Below are 23,523 nucleotides of genomic sequence, written 5' to 3' on the forward strand. Positions count from 1 at the left end.
CCGCCCACCCCCCCCCACCCCCCGCAGCCCCTCAGTCAACTCTTCATTGTCATCTAAACAATTTAAAAAAGGGCTTCGTTTACTGTGTTTTACCAAATATTAATTGCATTCACTATATATCTCCATTCATTGTTTCACCACATATTTTTATTTTATAATGAGTTCAGTGAAGCAAGATACAATTCTTATCTCATCCTGTACAATGTTGTTGTGTACTCTACACAACGTGCCCACCAATAAGTTCACTGAGAATTAAATAACGAGGTAATGTGTTTTAAAATGCTTCCTATGATACAGAAATCCTTGGTAGACAGTGAATGGAATTTCCCATGTTTGCGAAATTGGCTGAAGTTCCTGGAGAGCTGGAGACCTGTGGACAGGGGCCCCTCTTCCAGGACAGATTGGACGTGCGTAATGAGAGAGGCAGGTGCCTAGTGGTGCCCTGAACACTGCAGAGCCCCCTGGAGAGAAACTACCATTTCAGGTAAAATCAGAGAGTAACAGAAGTTGCCTGTTGCTGGGAGGGTCCTCTTGGGACTGGCCTAGTCCAGCCCCCTCGCAGAAAGGACGAGGCCCTGAGGCGAGAGGCCCGGGGTCAGTGAGTGACCGATCCAAGGACAGAACCTGTAGTCCCCGCACAGGGCTCTTCTTCCCTGGGTAATTTCAATTTTTAACACACTAACACTTTCCGGTGCTGGGAGTGCCACGCTCTTTAAAACTTTTACATTAATGGGCAATTACAATAAAAGGACTCTTTACCTCGCCCTGAACTTGGCTTATACAGGAGACTCAGTAATATTTGCTGGTGAAATCAGAAACCTGAGGCTGAGTTGTTAAAGTTCGTCTTGATCGCTCCTCTCCCGTGAAGAAACCCAACGGCTTAGAATCACCTCCTGTAACCAATCAAAATACAAAGGTGACTGAATTGCAAAAACAGAAATGAACAAACGTGAACACGCCAGGCACACAGCATCGCAGAGACATTTTGTAGAGAGCTGTCTGTACAAGGATGATACCTGCTCCCCATTCCTTGTAACTAAACATTTGGAGAAATGTGAATGTAGCAAACAAACCTTATGTGGAAACATCTACAGCATCTACAGTAATCACCCCAAGATTTTAAGAGCTACCCTTGCTGTGGTCTCCTACCAGCACATTTCAGGAACAGGAGTGCTGGTGCGAACCCACCGTTCAACACAGTACCAGGTCTGTGACGGTGCTGGTGTGTCTGGGGCAGCACGGGGAAGGGAGACGTGGGTCTCGACTGGCATTTTATGAAGAGCTGAGCCATTGGGTGTGAGCAGGATAAACAGGGGGACGAGGCGCTTGGGCCCTGGGGACCAACGGCTGGCCTGCTGCGGGATGGGCAACTGGATGGCGGGTCGGCAGTGCCGGCAGAGAAAATCCCGCCAGGAAGATGAGGGAGCCTCAGCCCAACACAGGCCCCCAGCAGCCAAACAAGATGTTCAAGGAGGTGGCGAGCCAACAGTGACCCTTGTTGTTTCAGGGGCTGAGACCCAGGAGAGGTCTGGGCTGCTCCCGGCAGGGGCGGAAACCAGAGGACATCACAGGACAAGGGGCCACAGGGTTAAGGGGGAGCGAGGCTGGGTTCAGAGGGGAAGGACCTGAGAGGGCTCTCGTTGCCGAGGCGAGACGCTTTTCCCGTCCTGTCTCGGGACCACAGGTTCCAAGGGACGTGATATGCTGGGCAGAGCCTTTGTGACGACATGAATTTGTTTCCGAGTTCACCTACCTGAACTTTAATTTGTTTCATACATTCTGGTGACTCCATTTCTTTGTCAGTCATGGTGGAGGGTTTAATCAAATAGCACAGCATAAATTCCTATTGAGACATGAAAAACAAACTCCGTATCCCACAAAACAAATCCAAATCTGGGCAGGAAACGCAGCCGCCTCCACCCCCTCTCAGTGTGTGCTACTCGAAGCTCACAAAGCATGTCCGTTTCCTCCCGGGAACGTAACCAGGCCCCACTCTGGACCAAACACCTGCCGTTCAGTCATCGTTGACACGGCAGGAGAATGCAAACAGAGCACATATGCTGATTATAAACACAGCATTTAAAATATTCAATACTGGAAACAGTTTAGACCCCTATTTCTCTAGGACAAAGTTACTTGCACAGGATAAAGCCTAAGCAACGCAGCCTGCGCCCAGGCAGCTGCCATCTGGCCCTGCTGGCCCTTCCGGCCTCAGCGCCCTGCACGCCTCCAGCAGCTGTGGGAAGGAGAACTCAGAGAGTTACTGAGTAACAGAGAACACACAAAACTTTCATTCTTCGTAGTCCTGGTATGCGACGAAATGTCCCTCCTAGCTTGACGGCAGTGGGATATCGGAGAACACAGGTGGGGCAGTCACGTGGCTCTGGGTTTGAATCCCAGCTCTGCTCATGAGCTGTGTGCTCTTGGATTGGTCACCCAACATCTCTGACTCTGATTCCTCACCCTTTGGATGAGGATAATAACAGGGTAGTGAGAAAAGACATAAGGTGTTTAGCGATAAATATTAATTCCCTTCCTCTCTCTCTTTGAGAGACCTGCTACCTATGAAAACAAACACGTCAATGTTTTTTGAGTCCTCTGTGAATGAGTGGGAGTGGATTCTGAGCACGTGCTGGTTGGGCTTGCCCCCAGGAAGGAAGGCAATGCCCACTGACACCCATCACCACGGGAAACCTCGGAGCTCCATCCCTGGAGCTGTGCACCAGCTGGTGGGGGGAAAAACGGAGAGGAGGACCAGCTTCCAGAGCTTCGTTCACATAAATGCTCTGCGGTCCCTACACGTGACTTTTATGCTTCTACCACAATTAAGACGAAAAATCCAACCATTTAAATGACATGTGAACCCCAGAGCTGATGCGGTGTTACCTTGGAGACACTGACTGAAACTCTGCTCAAGGCAGCCAGGGACCGCCAGCTGAGAGGTCTGCGAGGAGAACCCTCCAAACGGTCATCCACCAGCTCGATGATGACAGAGTAACTGGAAAACAAGGCAAAGGTGTTTTAAAAATAAAAAACATGAAGTCAACCCATTTACAAAGAACAGTGCTTGGGATTTCCCTGGTGGTCCAGTGGTTAAGAATCCACCTTCCAACGCAGGGGACGTGGGTTCGATCCCTGGTCAGGGAACTAAGATCCCACATGCCGCGGGGCAAATAAGACCGCGTGCTGCAACTACTGACCATGCAGGCCACAACTAGAGAGCCCGTGTGCCACAACTACAGAGCCCACGTGCTCTGGAGCCCAAGCACCACAACTAGAGAGAAGCCCGAGCCCCGCAAACGAGGAGCCCACGCACCGCAGCGGAGGATCCCGCGTGCCGCAACTAAGACTCGATGCAGCCAAAAATAAAATAAATAAATAAATATTAAAATAAAATAAAAATAACATTGTTTGTCCTACCAAGAACGAAAATACAGAAAATAAAACACACAGCATCTGATCCTGAATTCCCCTAGACTACTACTGGGAAAAGTACTAATGAAAAACTCACACTTTACATTACAAACTCTAAGCCTGATTCAGCACTTACAGGAAAGGAACAGAAATATTTCTCCCAGCGTGAAACCCGTGAATTCACTCAACTGTTTAGATAATAACACTCACTGATATGAAGATGAATAATTACTATATAGTAGTAACTGCATAGATTGACTCAATGTTTAACGCTAAAACATAAATTATCCTGACCTATTTTATAGATAGTGTAACAACTTCAACTTATAAGGGACAGACATATAGTATCTATTCCTATTAAACCAGGAGGAATTTGACCCTAATTATTTGTGTGCCTCTGAAAATTAAATTGGGGCTCAGAAATTTCCTCCTGTCACTTTAAGCCATTAACTTATTTACAAATCACTCCAATAAATCATGAGCTTGGGATGAACACACACATACTAATATGTACAAGATAGATAACCAACAAGGACCCACTGCATAGCCCAGGGAACTCCACTCAATTATTCTGTGATAACCAAAATGAGAAAAGAAACTAAAAAAGAATGAATATATGTGTATGTGTAACGGAATCACTTCGCTGTACAGCAGAAACACACACAACACTGTAAATCAACTATACTCCAATAAAAAAAAAATCACTCCAAACCTTGCGTGGTAAAATGGAGGGCCTTTTCGATACAAAACTGCAAAGAAAAAGAAAGAAAACGTGTAACCACGCAAAATCAAAGTCTCATTTTATACTTATAAAGTATTTTCTTCTTCAAACACCCAGTGCTCTCTATGTGGGTAACCTGTAATACACCCTGTGGTCTATTTTTAAAACCCAAACTGTTTTTTCCTCTGGAACAAAAATTAGCAAAGCAAATCTGTTGCCAAGACCCTAATACCCTCGTCCCACCTGCACCCCACAAATGAATTCCAAATCCAAGTATAAGCAATTTTTGTCCTGTTTCTTGTCCTACACTCTCCAGAGAGAGTGTGAAATCATGTCAAGCATGTCAAGTTGGTATAATGAGGACCAACATTCAGTTATTCATTTCAAATCTTTTGAATCGTCATTCAGGGTCTGAGCTCCTCTGGCCGGTACAGGATAGGTGCTGGTGCTAAAGATGAATGAGACTCATGCCTACTTTTCGGAAATTCAAAGTCAAGTGGGGCAAAAGTCACATAAGCACACACGCCACTCGGAGACCCGCCTGCCCACCTCATTCAGTCTGTGGAGGTCAGAGTGGCTGGCCGGGGTCTACCGTGGACCGTGGAAGTGCAGGCGAGCCCTCGGGGGCGCACAGCCTGTGGCAGGGTGCGGAGATCTTCCCACCAGATCCGTTTGCTCTCTCTCCAGGCACGTGAGAGACACCATATCAGCCTCCCAGGCAGCAAGGAGTGGCTGTGTGTCCCGGGGCACTTCCTGATTGGCCCAGGAAACCCTCCCCTGTGCTTGTTCCTTTGTGAGGCCGAGTGAAGCTCGTGGGACCACAAGAAGAAGCCGGGCCCCTGCAGTCCCTGTGGGAGTTGGTCCACCTACCACTCAGACACTGGCTTTGGATTTCACATGAACAGAATTAACTTCTAGTGTTAATTAAGCCCATGAAATCTGGAATTTATATGTAACTACAGCCGCAGGAATTACCTTAACTAACAATTATATCCGTGAGCTTGTGCAAAAACCAAGGCAGAAAAGCTTTGTTTCCTTTGAGGAAGTGGCAGAACTTTTCCTTTTGGGCATAAACCCGGTATTTAATCACGTTTCCCTTTAGCTCACGCACCACGAGGTCAGAACAAGTTTAGGACCCAATGGATGATACAGTAACCCTTCACGTATATTTTCCATGGTCACCTTTCCTTCTTATGAACATATTTCCTATTTAAATTGTATTTAAAGTATTTGGCAAGTCAGCTCAAATTCACTGTGTAAGGGCCCACATTTAAGTAAATATCTAAACACCCATTTCTCAGTTTCTGGGGACGTGGTGCAGTGGAAGGAGACCCTGTACTGGGATGAGCTGAATTCGGGGCTCTGTTTTGGCCTGGTCTCCGCCACTCCTAATGGTGTCGCTTTAAACACATTATTAACTTCCCTGAGCCTCAGTCTCCAAAATCATAAAATGAAGACATGAGGGGAAATTAAAATCTTCTCTAGCCTTCATATGCTAGTATCTATGATCAGTTACACATCCTTCGCCTAAGATGCATCTGGAAAGTGACACAGCTTGAAAGCAGCTCCGACCCCCAACTCAGGCCATTCAGATGCCTGACTACGATGGAGGTGCAGCTTAGGGGTTAAAAGCATAAACATGCCATCAGTCAGACCCCAATTCAAGGCTCAGCAGTGCCAAGACCATATGATGACACTTACGTTTCAATCTCCTTACGGAAAATGGGGGTAATAAAGCAGGTGGAGGTGCTCGAAGAGTCACCCATGATAAACAGAGATTACGATGATAACTGTATTCAGAGGGGAAAATGAAACAGTTTTACAAAAATGCCTCCCAGGTAGAAAGATGAAAGCTTCAGAAGTCTAAGAAATAGTGGGTATTTAAAAATAAAGTCTGAACGAAGAGGGAGAAGAGAGGAAACGTGCTTTCTTACACTAACACCAGACGTGACGTGCGGAAGGAATGATAGAGTCAGAACACAGCGATCAGGGCAGTAATCAATTGGGGCAACCACTGTTAACTACTAGGGAACCAGATATTCAGTGTCACCCTGCAAGTTACTTGTGAACTACAAAAGGAAACGCACAGACACCCGACAATGGCGGCCCTATTTTAAAAATAAAAAAAATTATTTTTATAAAAATAAAACACAATAAAAAACGGCATCACCAGCAGGACAACCTGACATCAGGCACCCCTGGACGTGGCCCAGTGAGGACACACATCACCCGTGCTTGCAAAAAAACGGCAAGCCCGAATCTAACCATGAGGAAGTGATCAGACATACCTAGACTGTGGGACACCCTACGGGACTCTTCAAAAAAAGTCAACGTCACAGAAAACAAACAGGTGGAGGGACTCTTTTAGATTAAAAAAGACTGAAGAGACTGCAGTGGTTGAATGGTGGCCCCCAAAAGATATGTCCACGTCCCAATCCCTGGGACCTGTGAATGTGACCTTATTTGGAAAAAGGATCTTTGCAGAGATTGGAGGGATGCAGCCACAGCCAAGGAACAGCTGGCGCCACCAGAAACTGGAAGCGGGAAGGAACGGAGGGAGCACGGCCCCGCCAATGCCGTGGTTTCAGACTTCCGGCCTCTAGACCTTCTGCTGCTTTAGGTCCCCAGTTTGTGGTCATTTCTCATGGCCATGAAAACTAGGAAACTAAAAGTGGTAAATGCACTCAATGTGACAAATGAATCTTGAGTGGAGCCTGTCAAAAAAATCAAAAACCAAACGGCCACAAAAGACATTGTGGGGACAAGTGGGAAAACTGAAATATGGACTGGATATTTTTGATGATATTGTATTACCGAATAATTAATTAATATTAATGAAAAATCAATAATGAATTGTTAATTATTCTGATTAATATTAATGAATAATTCTGATTTCTCTTAGGTATTATATGATGCCATAATTATGGAGGAGAATATTCTCAGGAGTTACATGCAAAAACACTTATGATTTAATACGGATTATGTGTGCAAATGTGGAAAATGTTAACAAAAACATTTAAAGTCTGATTAGAAGAATAAGCCAAGAGGGTGGCTTGGGAAAGAACTGAAGATGGGGATGGGAGGAAGGTGCACCTCCCTGCTCTGTGAGGAGCACAGGGCCCCAGTGCCTCTCCCCGGGGGCAGAGCCAGCCACCAGCTCTGGGCCGATGCCACGACCAACGATGGTTCTTCTCTGGACATCCTGTAACTCTGCTGGCTTCTAACGGCTCCCCTCCTTCTACCTGTTTTGCAACTTCTAATTTGCAGGGAGCTGGGGAATCACATGGTCAAACTCAGTCCACGTGGACCCAAAATTGGAATGGGTGGGAATGCGTAAGACAAAAATAGAAGGCTGGAGTTGGTTTTCGGCTTTCTGGCTGGCAATGTTAGTCAGGTGTGGTGGGAAGTACACAGAGCCGGGACCCAAACAGCCCTAACCTCTGTACTGACCAGCTGCGGGACCCTCGGCAACTCCCCTGACCCTTTGAAACCTCAATTTCCTCAGCTACTGAAGGAGGTGAGCGCCTCACGGCTCACGGAGCGTGAAGATGAAATAAGACGGGAGAAGAAAAGCACCAAGGCACCTGGTGCTTTTGGCACCTGGTCACCATACGAGCCAGCAGCAGCTTCTGGGGTGGGGGGGATATACGGAAAGGCTCCCAAGTGATTTCTGGCCTGGTTTTCAGCACAGGGCAATCAAGGTCAACTGGCCGGGCAGCTGTGCCTGATTTGAGATCTTATCACCTGTTCCAAGCGCTGCTCCTGGAATGAAATCTGATTGACAAGACTTAGTCAAGGGAAGGGTTTCCCTGATAAGATGTGAATTTCCTAAGGGCCCTTTGTCATGAGTCATTACCTCTGTGAGCAGAAACAATTGTTAAGGGAGCACGTCCTGGGCGTAGCCTGTGTCGGCAGTTCTAGGGTATGTGTGATCTCGTCACTGGCCTTCAAAATTAAAATGATACTGTTAAAAGTCCAGCAGCACCATGTAGCCGTGCCTGGAGAAGAGGTCAAGTTTAGGAAGCTGCTCTTCTCACCCCAGGCTAGCGCAGCTCCTGAATTCTCCCTAAAGCAGGAGACGTGAAGACACCCTTCATGGCACTGCTGGGCCAGAAACCTGGTCTCACGCTAATCACACAAGCAGCTCCAAGGGCACGATACATGTCCCCTCCTGGGGCAAAGCCCTTGGGGGGCTGGGAAACAGCAGCTGATGTATTTCTTTTCTTTTTAAAACTCTGTCCATCTGTCTGTCCTTTCATCCAGCCTTATAAGGCAGTTTATTTTTAAATGTGGAAAGTTTTCTCTACTCACCATCCACAAATACGGCTTGAGTACTGAAAACACACGCAATAAGGTATGCTTACAAGGCACTCAACAGAGGTCCCTCCCCCGGCAACGTTTTGTTTTTATTTTTTATAAAGAAGATGCTGTCTTATAAAGATGTTGTTATCCATGTTACATGATGAGTGAACGGAAGCTCAGAGAGATGAACTGACCTCCCTGAGGTCACACAGGTAGTAAGACATGGAACCGGTGTGAGCCCGGAGAGCTCTTTCCGTTACCCCTACCTCCTCAGAGCGCATCACTGTGGCCTGGTCGACTGGAAAGTTCTGCTCAGGTTTCACCCATTCGGTGAGCACACTGGCCTGCCAAGCGCTCACACGGAGCGGCTATTCTCACAGGGCAGGAAAAGGAGAGCAGGACAGGGAGCCAGTGGCGGCAGTGCAACAGCTACGTCACTTATTGAAACGCTGTGACCTGTGGGCCACGCAATCATCTGGAAACCTGGCAAACTAATCTCGAGCTGGTCCTGATCATTCTGTCCGCAGAGCTGGTCAGGTCAGCTTCCCTAACTACTCCCTCTGCTTCCATTCCCGTCCCCTGCCCCCCGCCCCCCGCCGTCTATTAGTAAGAAAGTACACAAAGGTCCCACTAAATCAAGTTACCGAATATGTCACTCCTTTGCTCAATATCTCCCAGGACTTCCAATAACCAGAATAACATCCCGAGTCTTTGCCCAGCCCCACGTGATCTTACCCAGATGTCACCTCACATCACTCTCCCCCTCGGACCTCTAAGTTCTAGACGCACTGTCCTTGTGCTGCTCCTAAGTCCTGCCTCAGGGCCTTTGCACTGGCTGCTCCTTTGTGCCTCGGGTATTCTTCCCCAGACTGTCAAGTGACCTGTTCCCTCACTGTAGTCACGTTTCTGTTGTTGTTTGGGGCACATCTTTTCAGAGAGTCCCTTTCCTAACCACCCTAAGTTTCTTTTTTACTCTCTGTTCCTTTACTCTGCTTTATTCTTCTTAGTACCCTGAAATTACAGTACGTATTTATGTGTTTACTTGTTTGTTCCCCACCCCTGCCCCGCCCCAGCACGTGAGCAGCTCCACCCAGGCAGTTTTGTCTGTCTTGTGCACCTCTGTGTTCCTGGCACCTAAGAAGATCTGGCTCACACAAGACCCTGAGCAATTATCTGGTGAATGAGGTGCTCACCGGGTCCCGACTCCCTCCTATAAATAAAGATGAGGGAGGCAGTACTGTGTAGAAGTTTCCAAGGACCTGGGCTCCAGCATTCAAAGCCCAGGCCTGTGAGTTACTGACCCGGGAAACTTTTAGGGGCAAATGACCCTTTCTCTCACAACTTCAGTCTCCCTATCAGAAAAACGAGGATGGTGAGCTCTGATCTCGTAGAACTGCTATTAGGATTAAACGAGGTCGTGCACGTCAACCGTCTCCTACAATGCTTGGCACACAATAAGGGCTCAATAAATGTCAGCTGTGATTATCACCACAGTTCTACAATGATTATTAATGGCATTGCACACAATCTGACAGGTGAGACTACCCCAGAAGATAAGGGACTGCCCTACATCACACGATCACACACTAATGAGAGGCGGGGGTAGGGGCTGTGGACTCTCTTCTAAGATCTCAGAGCGGAAAAGAGGAAAACATACCCTCCACCCCGATCCAAACACGATTATCTAAGGCAGGAGGACATCCATCATCTCAGGAAAAAACAGCAACAGCACATATAACCGATTCCATTTTCACCCCAGGATCTGATGTGAACCCTGGTGCTCACACCTGCCAAGCCAAGAATCACTTACGCAAATCGGTTCCGTACTTAAGTCCCGGTTTGGGCACCCAGCCCTTGCTTCGGAAGTGATGGTACGCCATGTATGTAGTCCTGAACGTAGGCTGAACTATGCGGAAGGCGTTCCAGAGCTTCACAATCGTTAAAGGCTCCTACGGTTGTTGGGGGAAAACAAAGCATTATGACATATGTATCCACCCATCACCCAGCCGGTGAATCAACATCTATACTAAGTGTGAGCAGAAGATAAACAAACACGGTGCCCATGACAAAGGGTTTAACCACAAGATCCAGACCCGTGCTGTGCAGTGTGGCAGCAGCCAGCCACTCCTCTGAACTTAGATGTGTTGCCAGTGTAAAAAAAACACTGAATTTCAAAACTGAGAATGAAAAAAAGAATATAAATTATCCCAGCAATTTTAAATATGTTGGGTTAAATATACTATGTAAATAATGTAAATCAATTTCAGCTGACTTTTAAGACAAAACCTTTTTAATGTGTCTACCAGAAAATTTAAAACTACGCATGTGGCTCCCATCTGAGGCTCCCATCATATTTCTACTGGACAGCACTGCCCCAGAGGACCTGTGAGAGGCCCCCTTGAGACAGCAACCCTGCAGACTGGAAACAGCCAAGCGAAGCGGGGGAGGGCAGCGGAGGGGCTGCTGGTGGGAGAACAGTCCAGGCAGAGGAATGGGGGCGGGCCGGATGCCCACCAAAGCCAGAGGGCGCACGTTGCAGCACGCACAGACCCTAATGGGTAGCTGCGGTTTGTCAGGCCACGTTCAGAAAAGCCAAAAATAATTCTGTAACATTTTTACAAAAAGATGTTCCATTTAGTCTTTGAAACTAGAACATTTATCGCAAGGCACAAGTCAGTAATCCAACTGCTTCAAAGGGAATTTTGTTGCTAAGGTCGGACTTGAAGACACTGAGAACGGTTCAGAGAACATTCTGATGTGCCAACACAAAAACACAACAGGAAAGACCAGGTAAGTTTGGAAGGTTTTCCGCTTCATTTCAGTGCTGACTAAAACGGCCAGTCCTTCAGTTAGTTGGTTTACGGATCGGTCACTCAATGAGACTTGCTCAGTTTGTCTCAGTCTGAGATTTTAACACCATAAGTATGAGCTAGAGTTGGGGTTTTTTTGTTTTTTCTTTTCTCCTTTAAAAAAACAAAACAAAACAAAACAACCGGTTGTTCCTAAGGTGGAAACTCCATGTGTGTGTGGTCTTGAAATCCACTCCCCTCCAAAACAAGCAACAGTCTTGTGGAGAAGGCTGAACTTCTGGCTTGGACAGCCCACCGAGTTTCAGAGGCTGAGGGTTCTACGGAGCAGCTGGAACGCCCCGACAAATGTCAGTGAAGGCCCAGGGGAGGAGGTGGGGTGGGCTAAGGTCGGCCCCCCTCTCAGACAATGGGTCACCCGTCAGCCAGACACCCGTTTCCAAACCACTGGGATACTCATGAAGGGGACTTACACAGTTAGAAGCGGATGAATGACAAAATACGTACCCCCAACAACAGAATAAAATGTATTTTCTCTGTTCTAATGTTCTGCTTACCTTTTTCATCTTAATTTTAATTTCACGTGAATTATTTTGAACAGGTATTGTATTCACATGGGCCAAAATTCAAGAAGTACAAAAGTGTACGGTGAAGTCTCGCCTTCCACCCAATTCCTCTACTAGGAGGCAAGCACTGGGATTAACGTTCTGCTAAGGGCAGCAGGATACAGCACAAAATCATGGGCTTTGGAGCTGTCCTGACATAGGTTCAAATACGAATTCTAACCAGACCAGCTGTGTGACCCTGGGTGAGTTACGTGCTTCCTCAGCTTCAGTTACCCCGTCTATAAAAGTCTTTACAGGCGCAAGTTGAGGACTAGAAGTACTGCATATAAAGTTCCTAACTCACAGCCTTTACCGAAGCAGGTGCTAAGACACGGGTAGTTTCTATTTTTGCTGTTCATTTTTGGTACTGCTCTGACAGATTTCCTGATCATTATAGAAGATACTGCTATCCTCCTAGTCTCTGGGAATGAAATTCAGTCTGAAAGGGTCAAAGCTGGCTTTTGCCTGAAGAATCCCAATTCAGGACCCAAAGCCTAAACTTAGAGAAAAAATTCAATTCCAATTTTATCCAGTGAAAGTGGACACATTTGTATTAAAGCAATGAAAATTACTACAACCTGCTTTTAACATCAGGGAAATTTTTTTTTTTTTTTTTGCGGTACGCGGGCCTCTCACTGTTGTGGCCTCTCCCGCTACGGAGCACAGGCTCCGGTCGCGCAGGCTCAGTGGCCATGGCTCACGGACCCAGCCGCTCCGTGGCATGTGGGATCCTCCCGGACAGGGGCATGAACCCGCGTCCCCTGCATCGGCAGGTGGACTCTCAACCACCGTGCCACCAGGGAAGCTCACATCAGGGAAATTTTAAGTGGACTGTGTCTGAATAAAACATCTTACCTTCTCATAGTAGATACTTAGACATCCCAGAGCATAGACCAGGAAGAAGGCCTAAAAACAGGGCAAGCAGAAAATGCTCATCAGAAACTGTTCCACGTTGAGAAATTATTTTACAGACTGATTTCTCTTTGCGTTAAATACAAATTAATGTCCTTATCACCATCCAAATGGTCACATATTTTTAAACATAAATGGTTCATTTAAATTTCAAGGATTAAAATATGAATGTCATAAAATGGTTTAGAATCAGTACAAAACATTTCTATGAAATTTTCCATGTATTTTTTCTTTATAAAAACCACACGGCTAAACTGAAAAATGATGTAAATAGCAAAAACAACAATAGAAACCTTTGCTCATTGGATTTTCCTCTGTCAAATAACCTTACTAAAGTGAGAAAAGAATTTATAGAAAAAAATAAGTAGAAAATTGTGGAAAGTGGGCAACGCAGACTTGGTTTGTGTAAACCAAATGAGTTTCTTGGTCACTCTTGCTGTAAAGTGATTTGCGATCGAGTAAACCCCATCTTTCCATTAACTTCATTAAAAGGCACCATGTTTCACTCACATGGGGAGGCAAGAGGAACGGCAGACAAGGTCGGGCTCAGTTGAGTAAAATCACACTGACACGGAAATAAAAATAACTTTCTGGCAAAAACAAGATGATGCCCAGCACTGACAACAGCAAACAGGCCCCGGTGTTAGCTCTGCCTGTACAAGGGGATTAGGGTCTGCGTTCATGCCTCAAGAGCTCAGGGGAGGCTGGTCTGTAGTAGTCAGTGACGAAGAAATGGTGGCTCTAAATGCTACTTTCTTTTTTTTTTTTTTTGCGGTACGCGGGCCTCTCACTGTTGTGGCCTCTCCCGTTGCGGAGCACAGGCTCCGGACGCGCAGGCTCAGCGGCCATGGCTCACGGGCCCAGCCGCTCCGCGGCACATGGGATCCTCCCGGACCAGGGCACGAACCCGTGTCCCCCACATCGGCAGGCGGACTCTCAACCACTGCGCCACCAGGGAAGCCCAACTACTTTCTTTTTTAACATGAGGATGGAAGACGAGATTTCAGGTATCCTGGAGGGCCCTCTGGTGCAGGTGGCAGCAGGAAGGTGGTCCCTGCCGCGAGCCCTCAGGCTTCTGCTCCACCACAGCGGTGCTGATGGCTTTTTTCCTCCCTGCTCAGGGCTCAGGACTCAAGAGTACACAGGCTGTGAAGGTGCAGGGCTTTCAAGCAGCGACAAGGTCCTGCTAAGGAAACACCTTCCTGACCCTCAGGAATTGCCCCAATCCACCCCACCGTCATCCTCTCCTGGCCACCTGATGACACTCCTCTTTACAGCAGTGGTCCTTTAAGTGTGGTCAGTCTGGGGATCCTGGGGTCCCCATGACCCTTGCAGGAGCTCTCAAAGTCAAAACCATTTTGTGAGATCAAGGCATTATTGGCCTTGTTCATACTCATTCTTCCCAGAGGCTCCAAGACACGTGACACCACAACAGACTGAGCACAGCAGCAGATGTGAGAATCCAGGGGACTTCTCTTAAGCCAGACCTTAAAGTCTTTGCCAAAATGAAAAACAATGCCACTCTTTTCGTTGGGTTTGTTTTGTTTTGAAAGAATACAGTTATTTTTAATAAAAATAATGTTAATGTATAGTGGGTTTATTATCATTAATTTAAAATGAGTTAATAAACACATATTTAAGTTTTCATGTTAATGTATAATTTGGTAAACACTGACAGATATAATCCACGTAAAAATGCTCCTTGGGGTCCTTCAATAATTTTTAAGAGTACAGTGGTTTGAGGACTACTTTATTTATTTATTAAATTTGATTGATTGATTGATTGATTTTTGGCTGTGTTTGGTCTTTGTTGCTGCGCGTGGGCTTTTCTCTGGTTGCGGCGAGCGGGGGCTACTCTCCCTTGCGGTGCGCGGGCTTCTCACTGCGGTGGCTTCTCTTGTTGCAGAGCACGGGCTCTAGGTGTGCGGGCTTCAGCAGTTGTGGCTTGGGGGCTCTAGAGTGCAGGCTCAGTAGTTGTGGCGCATGGGCTTAGTTGCTCCACGGCAATGTGGGATCTTCCCAGACCAGGGCTCGAACCCGTGTCCCCTGCATTGGCAGGCGGATTCTTAACCACTGCGCCACCAGGGAAGTCCCTGAGAACTACTTGAGTTCTACCCAGATCCAAATCGAGAGCTTCTCTGAAGATGCAGGTGCTTACCCGCCAGGCCCGCTTCGCTGGGTCCAGTGCCCTGATCCTGGCCGCCGCTGCCTCCCGCCTGGACTTCTGCAAAGGCCTCTGTGCTCTGGCCCCGCAGCCCGTCCCCTAGGGCAGCCCGAGCTACCTTCTCAGCACTTGAAGGCCCCTGGCTCCCAGGCGTCCCGTGGCACTCGCCCAGCGCTCTCCCTAGATGGTCGCTTCACTTCCGTCCCTGGACACACTGAGCTCACTCCTGCCTTCGCCTTTGTAACTGCTGCTCCCACACCCGGAGTCAAAGGTCACTCCTCAGAGAGCTCCTCCCTGACCACCCAGTTTGCGTGACCCCGTCCCGATCGACTTCCTTAGAGCATCTATGTTCGCCTGAAAGTGTCTTTCTTAAGTGTGTCTCTCCAGCTAGAATGTAAACTCTGTGAGAAAGAAACTCTGCCTGCCGTGCCCTTGACCTAGAAGGGGCTCAATGCTTGTGCTGAAAGAATAAAGAAGCAGGTGTGGATCCCACCCATGGTCTGGAGCACGTGGCCAGGCTACCCAGGGCAGGTGTCCCAGTTCCGTTTCCTCAGGGCGGACACTGTCCTTCTTCTCCGTTAGCTACCGGTGACAGCCTCCCACTTGCTCTCCTGTGGCCCGCTACTTATTAACGCAATACACTGCTTTTTCAGACGGACACAGATGGTGGCCAAAAGGTGCAACAGAAAAGAAAAGGCGGCTCCTCAAAAAGCCAATTCGTTCTTTTCCTTTCGTTTTCCCTCAACTTTCCCTTCTGGGTTCACAGTGGTAGAACAGGAAGATACTCTGAGATAAGCAGACCTGGGCTGAAATCTCATGAGCTTGGAAGTATCACTTAAACCCTCCCACCTCATCTAGAAAATGAGGATGATCAAGCCTTCTTAAAAGATTTAATGAGGTTAGATTTCCTGAAGACTTACAAAGACCATGCTGGGAGTTCCCTGGTGGTCCAGTGGTTAGGAGTTGCTTTCACTGCTGTGGCCCAGGTTCAATCCCTGGTCGGGGAACTAAGATCCCACAGACCGCAAGGCACAGCACCCCCCGCCCCCACCCCACCCCAAAAGCATGCAAAGCTCCTAACTGCTCAATTCATTTCGTTTCCCTGCCTTTCTAAAAAGACACTGTAGCTGGGAAAGGTTCAATCCAGTCCTTGCCTAGGAAGAGATGACCTCCTGGTATCCATAAGAATCTAAGTTCTTCAGAAACTTGCCATTATTAGCAAACACACATTTCCCTAAGAACGGATGAAACCAAAGCCTCGTTTTTAATTGGCCTAAAATAGCTTTTATGAACCTATACAAGCTGCTCTTAGGCACTTATTATAGATGGGGAGGATCTTAATCCAACAGAGTTGGCTTTATTTAGAATTAAGTCATCAGCAGACCGGGGAGGTCTGTGGAGGCTGGAGACTGGACCCTCGAAATCGCATGAGTAAGTTTTTACTGTGATAGTACTAATAAGATGGATGGATGAGCTTAATGATGGTTTTAATGTCTTGTCACCAAATCCGGTCAGGGCCTGAAGCGTTAAAATGAAAAACAGCTCTCAGAGACAGATCTCTCAGTCAGCTCGGTGTTACCACTCTCAAAACCTAAGAACCGCTTTGAATCACCACAGCAGGGCTGCCCGTGTTCCTGAGGGACATTTATGGAGACATGTTACACTGTACGGGTGGTGCCACCAAACACGGGTGATTCATCCAAGGAAACCTGCCAAAACAGAACTGGGAAGCGGAGCAGGGCTTAACTGCACGCTCCCTGGAAACTTCTGCAACACGTCTCTGGAATGTTCTCAGGAACCGAGCGGCCTCCAAGAACGAGAACCACCTCGCCTCCTGCCTCCCATTACTGTGGCATTGCTTCAGCGAGTGTGTGGGAAGAGGGAGCAACACGGTCAGTGAAAAGCATCCGCTGGTCCCCGCCTGGAGCAGTGAGGCTCGGCCCCCAGCTTCTGACACTGAATCCTCTCCCTCCGCCCCCTGCTGCTGCCCCTACAGCTGAGAGGCTGGCTGCCTCCTGACGGCTCAGCCCTCCAGCCTGCCCTCACCCGGATGCCAGCTCCGGTCCCTGCCGCTCCCCTGCACAGCCGCCTGCACTGCCCCGGTGCCACCAGGACCAGGTCAGACCGCTACTCATAGACGCGCCCTCCGTGATCTCCCCCCCGGGCGGCCGCTTCTGGGACCACGCTGCATGCAAGGGCCTGCCGTCCCGTGTCCACGTGGCAATCCCCTATTTACTCTGTAACACCTGCAGGTACCACCAACCCTGTAAAGTCTTTCCAGGTGGCTCGCCTCCCTTTGGAGCCCACCAGTTTCTGTGCCCATCCCACCTTGTTCACATCCACTTAACAAATAATTATCAAGCGCCTCACAGATGTCAGACGTGGGGTACAAGAGGAGCAGTCACAGCCCACACACCACACGGGGCCCGTCACACTGAACTGCAATTTGTGGCTCTCTTAGGACCAGAGCCACGTTCTGCTTCTCTCTGTACCGTCAGTACTCAGCCCAGTGCCCGGCACATAGCAAGTCCCTGGTAGTCTTTTTGCTAAACACTGATCGCAAAAGGAAGAGTTCCAAGCAGCCACTAAACAGCTGTTACAAGTGACTTAATAATGATGGTAATGACAGAAACAGCAGGCACAATGCTTAACTGAGCATCTACGATACACCAGGCACGGTGCTGAAGCCATCACGTGCACTACTTAATTCCAGAACATATTATGAACAAGGTGTTACATCACCCTCATCTTACAGAGCAGACATCTGAGGCTCAGAGAAGTCAAGGACCTAGAGGATGGTGTCCCCAGCGCTGTCCAACAGAGCAGCCACGGGTGCCTGCTGAGCGTCTGAGATGTGGCTGGCACAACCGAGAAAAGAATTTTTAATTTTGCACAATTTTAATTAGTTTCAACAGTCACACGCGGCTAGTGGCTGTGTTCAACAGCAGACTAAGCTGTCTCACTTGTAAACTGAGGAGATGAAGTAAATAAATCCCAACATCCTTTCCTGCTCTGAGAGCCCGTTCTTTGTACCGCTGGCCTCACTGCAAGGAAGGAAGCACAGCCTAGCAGGTGAAGAGAATACGGAGACACAGTCACTTCTCTGTGAACACATCTATGAAACGACCAGCGTGGACGCTTTCAACAAGCAATGCCTGAGACCAACAGATACGCCAAGCACTGAGCTAGATGCTGCAGGAGCCTCCAGACAGGCAGGAGCACCCCTGCAGAAGGGCACAGCCAAGGACAGGAGACAGAGCAAGGGGCGCTGTCATCAAATTCGGGTACAGTACAGACATAAGCAAAAAAGGGGGGACTGATGGCCGCGTGAACACAGGACAGAGGAACCCCAAATCAGACGGAAAATATAAGGCAGGTTCAGAAAGCCACTTGCAGCAACTTTTGAGAACGCAGTAAAGGGAACACGTGTTAGTAATTCTGCAGAAGGAAATACCTAGAATCCATTTACGTAATTAGCAGTCGCTACATGACTCGGGGCATGCATCGAAGCCTGTGAAAAGCTGGTGAAACTCCATGAATATGCTAAAACCCACTACACACTTTAAATGAATGAATGGTATGGTACGTGCTCTGTGTCTCAATAAACCTGTATGTTTTTAGAAACTGCTAAAAATTAGTAACACAATATCTGGACAATCTGAAACCTTGATGTGAAAAGAAGTGCTCAGACAACCCCCTTGAAACCCCTGTGGGATGATACGGGGCAGGCCCGCCCTAAATGGACATCTTAGAATCGATGAAATGAAGGCCGAGGAGTGAAATGCAGGCATTTCACTGCACGTGGACTCTGCCTGTGGCGACCTCAGTACTGAACTGCATGCGGAACTGCACGCGGAACTGCATTTTGAGGTGGACTCACCTACGTGGCTTGCCCAGGCCCAGAGACCGACAGCTGAGAAGACGACATGCTGGGAACATACCTCTTCCAGGCTGAGCTGCAAGTACTCAAAGATCCTAAATGGATTTCTTCTGCATATCAGTCTCTTTTTTGGCGACATCTGAAGAGAAAAAAAAAATACATACAGAACAAATGGAAGCACTACGTGTTACCTGGAGGAGGGTGCATTTTAAAACGAACGTTTTCTTCTAAGTTTCCCCGATTCACATTTGTTGGATTAATTCTGTTAAAAAATAATTTATTTATGTAGAAAAATAATTTATTATTTATGTAGAAAAATAAGTTTTCGTTTTTCTACTACAGCTGACCCTTGAACAACAAGGGGGCTGAGGTGCTGACTCCGGGCAGTCGAAGGTCTGCATGTAACTCACAGCCGGCCCTGGCCCTCCACGTCTGCGTTCTTATCCTACCTGCAGATTCAACCAACCGCAGGTCACGCAGCGGTACGGTATTTACTATGGAAAAAAATCCTCTTTCATAAGGGAACCCACATTCAAACCCACGTTGTTCAAGGGTCAACTGTATTAACATTTTGACTTAGTTCCTTTCTTTTATCGCCCATGAACTTTTCCTGCAGTTGTGATCATTTTGTTGGTCAGTTTTATGTGTTGCTTTTTTTCACCCAACTGCACCTCACAAGCATATGCCAAGTTCTTAATGAGACGTCATAAACTCCACTCTAAAGGCGAGATATTTCTTCAAACGGGTGTTTCTCATGGTATTTAACTATTAGACTGTTTCTCACTTTTAGCTGCTACAGATGTTGCTGGGGCAACTATCTTGTAGGTCCCTGAATGAAGTGGATCTAGTTCTGCGCCCCAGCCTCCTCCTGTGAGGGCTGCCCTCCCCACCTGAGCCCCTGCCCACCGCTACACTCAAGACTGCGTAACTACTGTTGCATTTCTTCTTCTCCCTCGCAAGGGAGAGAATGTTACTGGACCTGCTTTACTTTATATGTTATGTTATGTATTACAGATATATGTTATTTAAATATTATATATATATATTCATGTATTTTTTAAAGTTAAGCTATTCACAGACTTTGAAGTTTCGGTTGAAACAGCCCTCACAACTACCGAGCCCTCAGGGCTGGGACCCAGGGCTGGCTGGTGCCCTTGGAGGGTCTGCAGTGTGTGTCCTGCACCAGCTCTCACATGTCCCGGGTGCTGAACACGGGCCTGCTACCGGTTCCGAGTAAGGGACGTCCCTGTTGGCCAGCATCTCCTCTGGGTCAGACACAGATGGCTCTGGAGGAGGTGATCTCTCTCCTTCTACTTACGTTCCCACCTGAGGCGTCTTCCCTCTCACTCACGTCACACACGACTTCCTCCACCAGCACGCAGTGACGCTCAGGCCCTCTCTCTCTGGCCGGAACCAGACCCGCTCGTTGGCTGCTGTCCCCAGGCTGAGCGCCAGAGGGCGGGAGGAGAACATCCTGTTTGCCCCAGTGCACGTGGGGCAGAGGAGCAGTGACCTCCGCCACGTGTTCACCCGAGCCGTGGGTAGGTATCGGGTCAGGCCTGGAGCCCTCCTGCAGGCGGCCTGGTCGCTTGCTGGGACCCTCCAGATCATGTGACTTTCCTGAAACCCCATTCATGGCAGAAAGCTTCTCTCTATCTGCTGTGCCTTCCGTTTTGGAAACCATTTCAGAGTTCAGCTCATTACACAACTGGACCTCTTCATTCCTTTGCAGACAAAGATGCTGAAGGGGCTTTGTGTAATCCTCAAGGAGTCTACGCACTGTGCTCTCATCCTGGCCTTGTCTTCGCATGAGGTTTGTGGCCCATTCCACGCTACGCTGATACCTGCAAAGCAGAAATTCTGTTAGTAACAACACTTAAATTTCAATATTTAAAAGACAGCGGAATGTGTGAAAAAGATGGGAAGGCAGTATGCCAAAATGTCTATAGTTCTTCTCAACGATGGGCTGTAGGTTGTTTTCTTTATGCTTTTTTGCATTTTCTAACTGCTCTGCAATAATTATCTACTACTTAAAAAATTTTTTTTTAATTTTATTTATCTTTGGCTGTGTTGGGTCTTTGTTGTCACACGTGGGCTTTCTCTAGTTGTGGCGAGCGGGGGCTACTGTTCATTGTGGTGCGCAGGCTTCTCGTTGCGGTGGCTTCTCTTGCTGCAAAGCACAGGCTCTAGGCACGCGGGCTCAGTAGTTGTGGCTCGTGGGTTCTAGGTGTGCAGGCCTAGTAGTTGTGGCGCATGGGCTTAGTTGTTCTGCGGCATGTGGGATCCTCCCGGATCAGGGATCGAACCCGTGTACCCTGCATTAGCAGGCAGATTCTCAACCACTGCGCCACCAGGGAAGCCCAGCAGGTGGATTCTCAACCACTGCGCCACCAGGGAAGCCCAGCAGGTGGATTCTCAACCACTGCGCCACCAGGGAAGCCCAGCAGGTGGATTCTCAACCACTGCGCCACCAGGGAAGCCCAGCAGGTGGATTCTCAACCACTGCGCCACCAGGGAAGCCCAGCAGGTGGATTCTTAACCACTGCGCCACCAGGGAAGCCCTATTACTTTTTGTTTTTATTACACAGCTTCATCTTATTTGCTTAATTTGAAAAAAAATGACCCCAGTTTAACAAAGTATGAAAATTTATGTAATTTAAAACTGGTGGACCAAATGATTTAGGTAAATTTAAAGAGAAAATGGCCATCCTTTGTCAGGGTTTGTTTTGCGTTATTTTCAGTTTTGGTTGCCATGTTTTCAGATGTGTATCTCAGTCATAACACGAAGTCTTTGTTTAGTATTGGAGAGCAAAACGAGAATTTTAATAAACATTGTTCACAGTACGGTACTTACGAACGTCTCCCCCGAGTACGGAAAGACGTGATTACAGTTACATACACCCAAGCATCTTAATAAAAAATGGCCCTTTTCCCCATAATTTTCAAAGTGTATTTTAATGAGAAAATACATGCTTAGTTTCTTAAACTTGAAGGCAAGCCCTGAACACTTCCCAAGTTACAGGCAAGACAAAAGGATTCTGCCTATTTGAAGCAGCATCAACACCTGACAAGGCTGCTGGGATGCGACATGTGACATAAGATGCCACACGTGTGTGTTATCTGATCCGCAGAGGCGAAAGACATTGCAAAACTCAAGCACTTTTAGCCTCCACCTACGGCAATCAGTCTGCAAAGCATGGAAGAAGACACGTGGCTGTGGGAAGACAGATGTCACTTTTCTCTTCACCTTGAGTATCCTGCCTGTGTATGGATGATGGGATACATCATAGTCTATAAACCGATAATTACACACGGTGAAGCAAGGAAGCTGGCTTCTGTTTTTTTTTTTAAATAAATTTATTTATTTATTTATTTTTGGTTACGCTGGATCTTCGTTGCTGCACGTGGGCTTTCACTAGTTGCAGTGAGTGGGGGCTGCTCTTCATTGCAGTGCGTGGGCTTCTCATTGCGGTGGCCTCTCTTGTTGCCAAGCACGGGCTCTAGGTGCGTGGGCTTCAGTAGATGTGGCACACGGGCTTCAGTAGTTGTAGCTCGTGGGCTATAGAGTACAGGCTCAGTAGCTGCGGCGCATGGGCTTAGTTGCTCTGCGGCATGCGGGATCTTCCCAGACCAGGGCTTGAACCCGTGTCCCCTGCCTTGGCAGGCGGATTCTTAACCGCTGTGCCACCAGGGAAGTCCCATTCTGCTGTTTTTGAAAAAGAGATCTGTGGTTGATTAACCCTGATTCATCAGAACAGTCTCCAAGCTGCCCACACCCTGCTTATCCTACACGGGGCGGGGGGGGGGGTAAGCATGCAGCCCTATATACTGGGGACTGTATCTTAGATGTAAAGATTAAGACCTGGCGAGGCTGCTCTACACCTACAAGGCAGGATGGTGCAGCGATTACACATGTCGACTCTGGTCCTGCACGTTTTGTGTTCAGCCCTTACTCTATCCCTCGTAACTGGGTGACAAACCCAATAAATTAACTGCTCTGTGCCCGTTTCCCCACCCCTAACATGGAGATAATAGTACCGTTACCTCATAAGGATCACGTTATGCACTCCTTTTTATAATCAGCATAAAATGTAGCTGCCCAGAGAGCAGCAGGGTGTCTCCTCTCCTGCATGAAAGGTACAGCCTCTCTCATGTGCAGTTAGAAGGACTTTCATATGAGGGATCTAAAAGGATCTATGCTCTTCGTGTCACCTGTAACACTGGCTAAAGCCTTCACGGGTCTATGAATCTCCTGTGTTTGAACACAAATTTTCGTGTCATGTGTATTTTCCTGGGGAAGGGATCCACAACTTTCACCAAATTCCCTGATTGAAAATATGTGAAAGAACCACAGCATTAAAGGTTCAACAGCTCCCGCTTTGAGCAGGAGATGTGGAACTGAGAGAGAGAGCGAGTGCACACGCACACAGGTCCCTGCTCTGCTTCTTAGCACCAGAGCGGTCAAGGCAGATGTGAGCTCAAGCCCTCACTGTGAGCAAGAGGCTCTCGTACCAGCTACGTGCCCTCCCCTCCAAGGCTCGGGGATAACTGGACCTGCCTCGGGGGGCGGTGCAAGGATGAAAGGAGATGAGACATGTGAAGTGCTCAGCACATAGTAAGTGTTCAATAAATATTTGTTACTTTATGACTGTGGGATATTTCAGGGAGACTTGAAAAATAAAATCATTTCGACTCAATACTTATTACATTTAAAAATA

General features: G+C 47.8%; 1 protein-coding gene across 5 annotated transcripts in view; it reads right to left on the reverse strand.

Annotated features, from left to right (window-relative positions):
- Positions 1-125: 125 nt before the first annotated feature.
- The window catches only part of TSEN2 (tRNA splicing endonuclease subunit 2), a 39,071-nt gene continuing 15,673 nt past the window's right edge, over positions 126-23,523 (reverse strand). For 3 of the 5 annotated variants that reach the window (XM_024740213.1, XM_024740214.1, XM_024740215.1), the window contains exons 5-11: positions 20,124-20,649; positions 18,867-18,944; positions 12,705-12,755; positions 10,248-10,386; positions 4,127-4,163; positions 2,887-2,998; positions 904-1,843 (exon numbers count right to left, since the gene is read on the reverse strand). In XM_024740213.1, the coding sequence (XP_024595981.1) occupies positions 1,589-1,843; positions 2,887-2,998; positions 4,127-4,163; positions 10,248-10,386; positions 12,705-12,755; positions 18,867-18,944; positions 20,124-20,649 (1,198 nt within the window). In that variant the 3' untranslated portion in view covers positions 904-1,588. The other 2 variants (XM_024740216.1, XR_003002571.1) reach the window with 2 other exon arrangements.

Source organism: Neophocaena asiaeorientalis, unplaced genomic scaffold (assembly GCF_003031525.2).
Source record: "Neophocaena asiaeorientalis asiaeorientalis breed wild unplaced genomic scaffold, Neophocaena_asiaeorientalis_V1.1 scaffold75, whole genome shotgun sequence".
NCBI classification, from domain to species: Eukaryota; Metazoa; Chordata; class Mammalia; order Artiodactyla; family Phocoenidae; genus Neophocaena; species Neophocaena asiaeorientalis.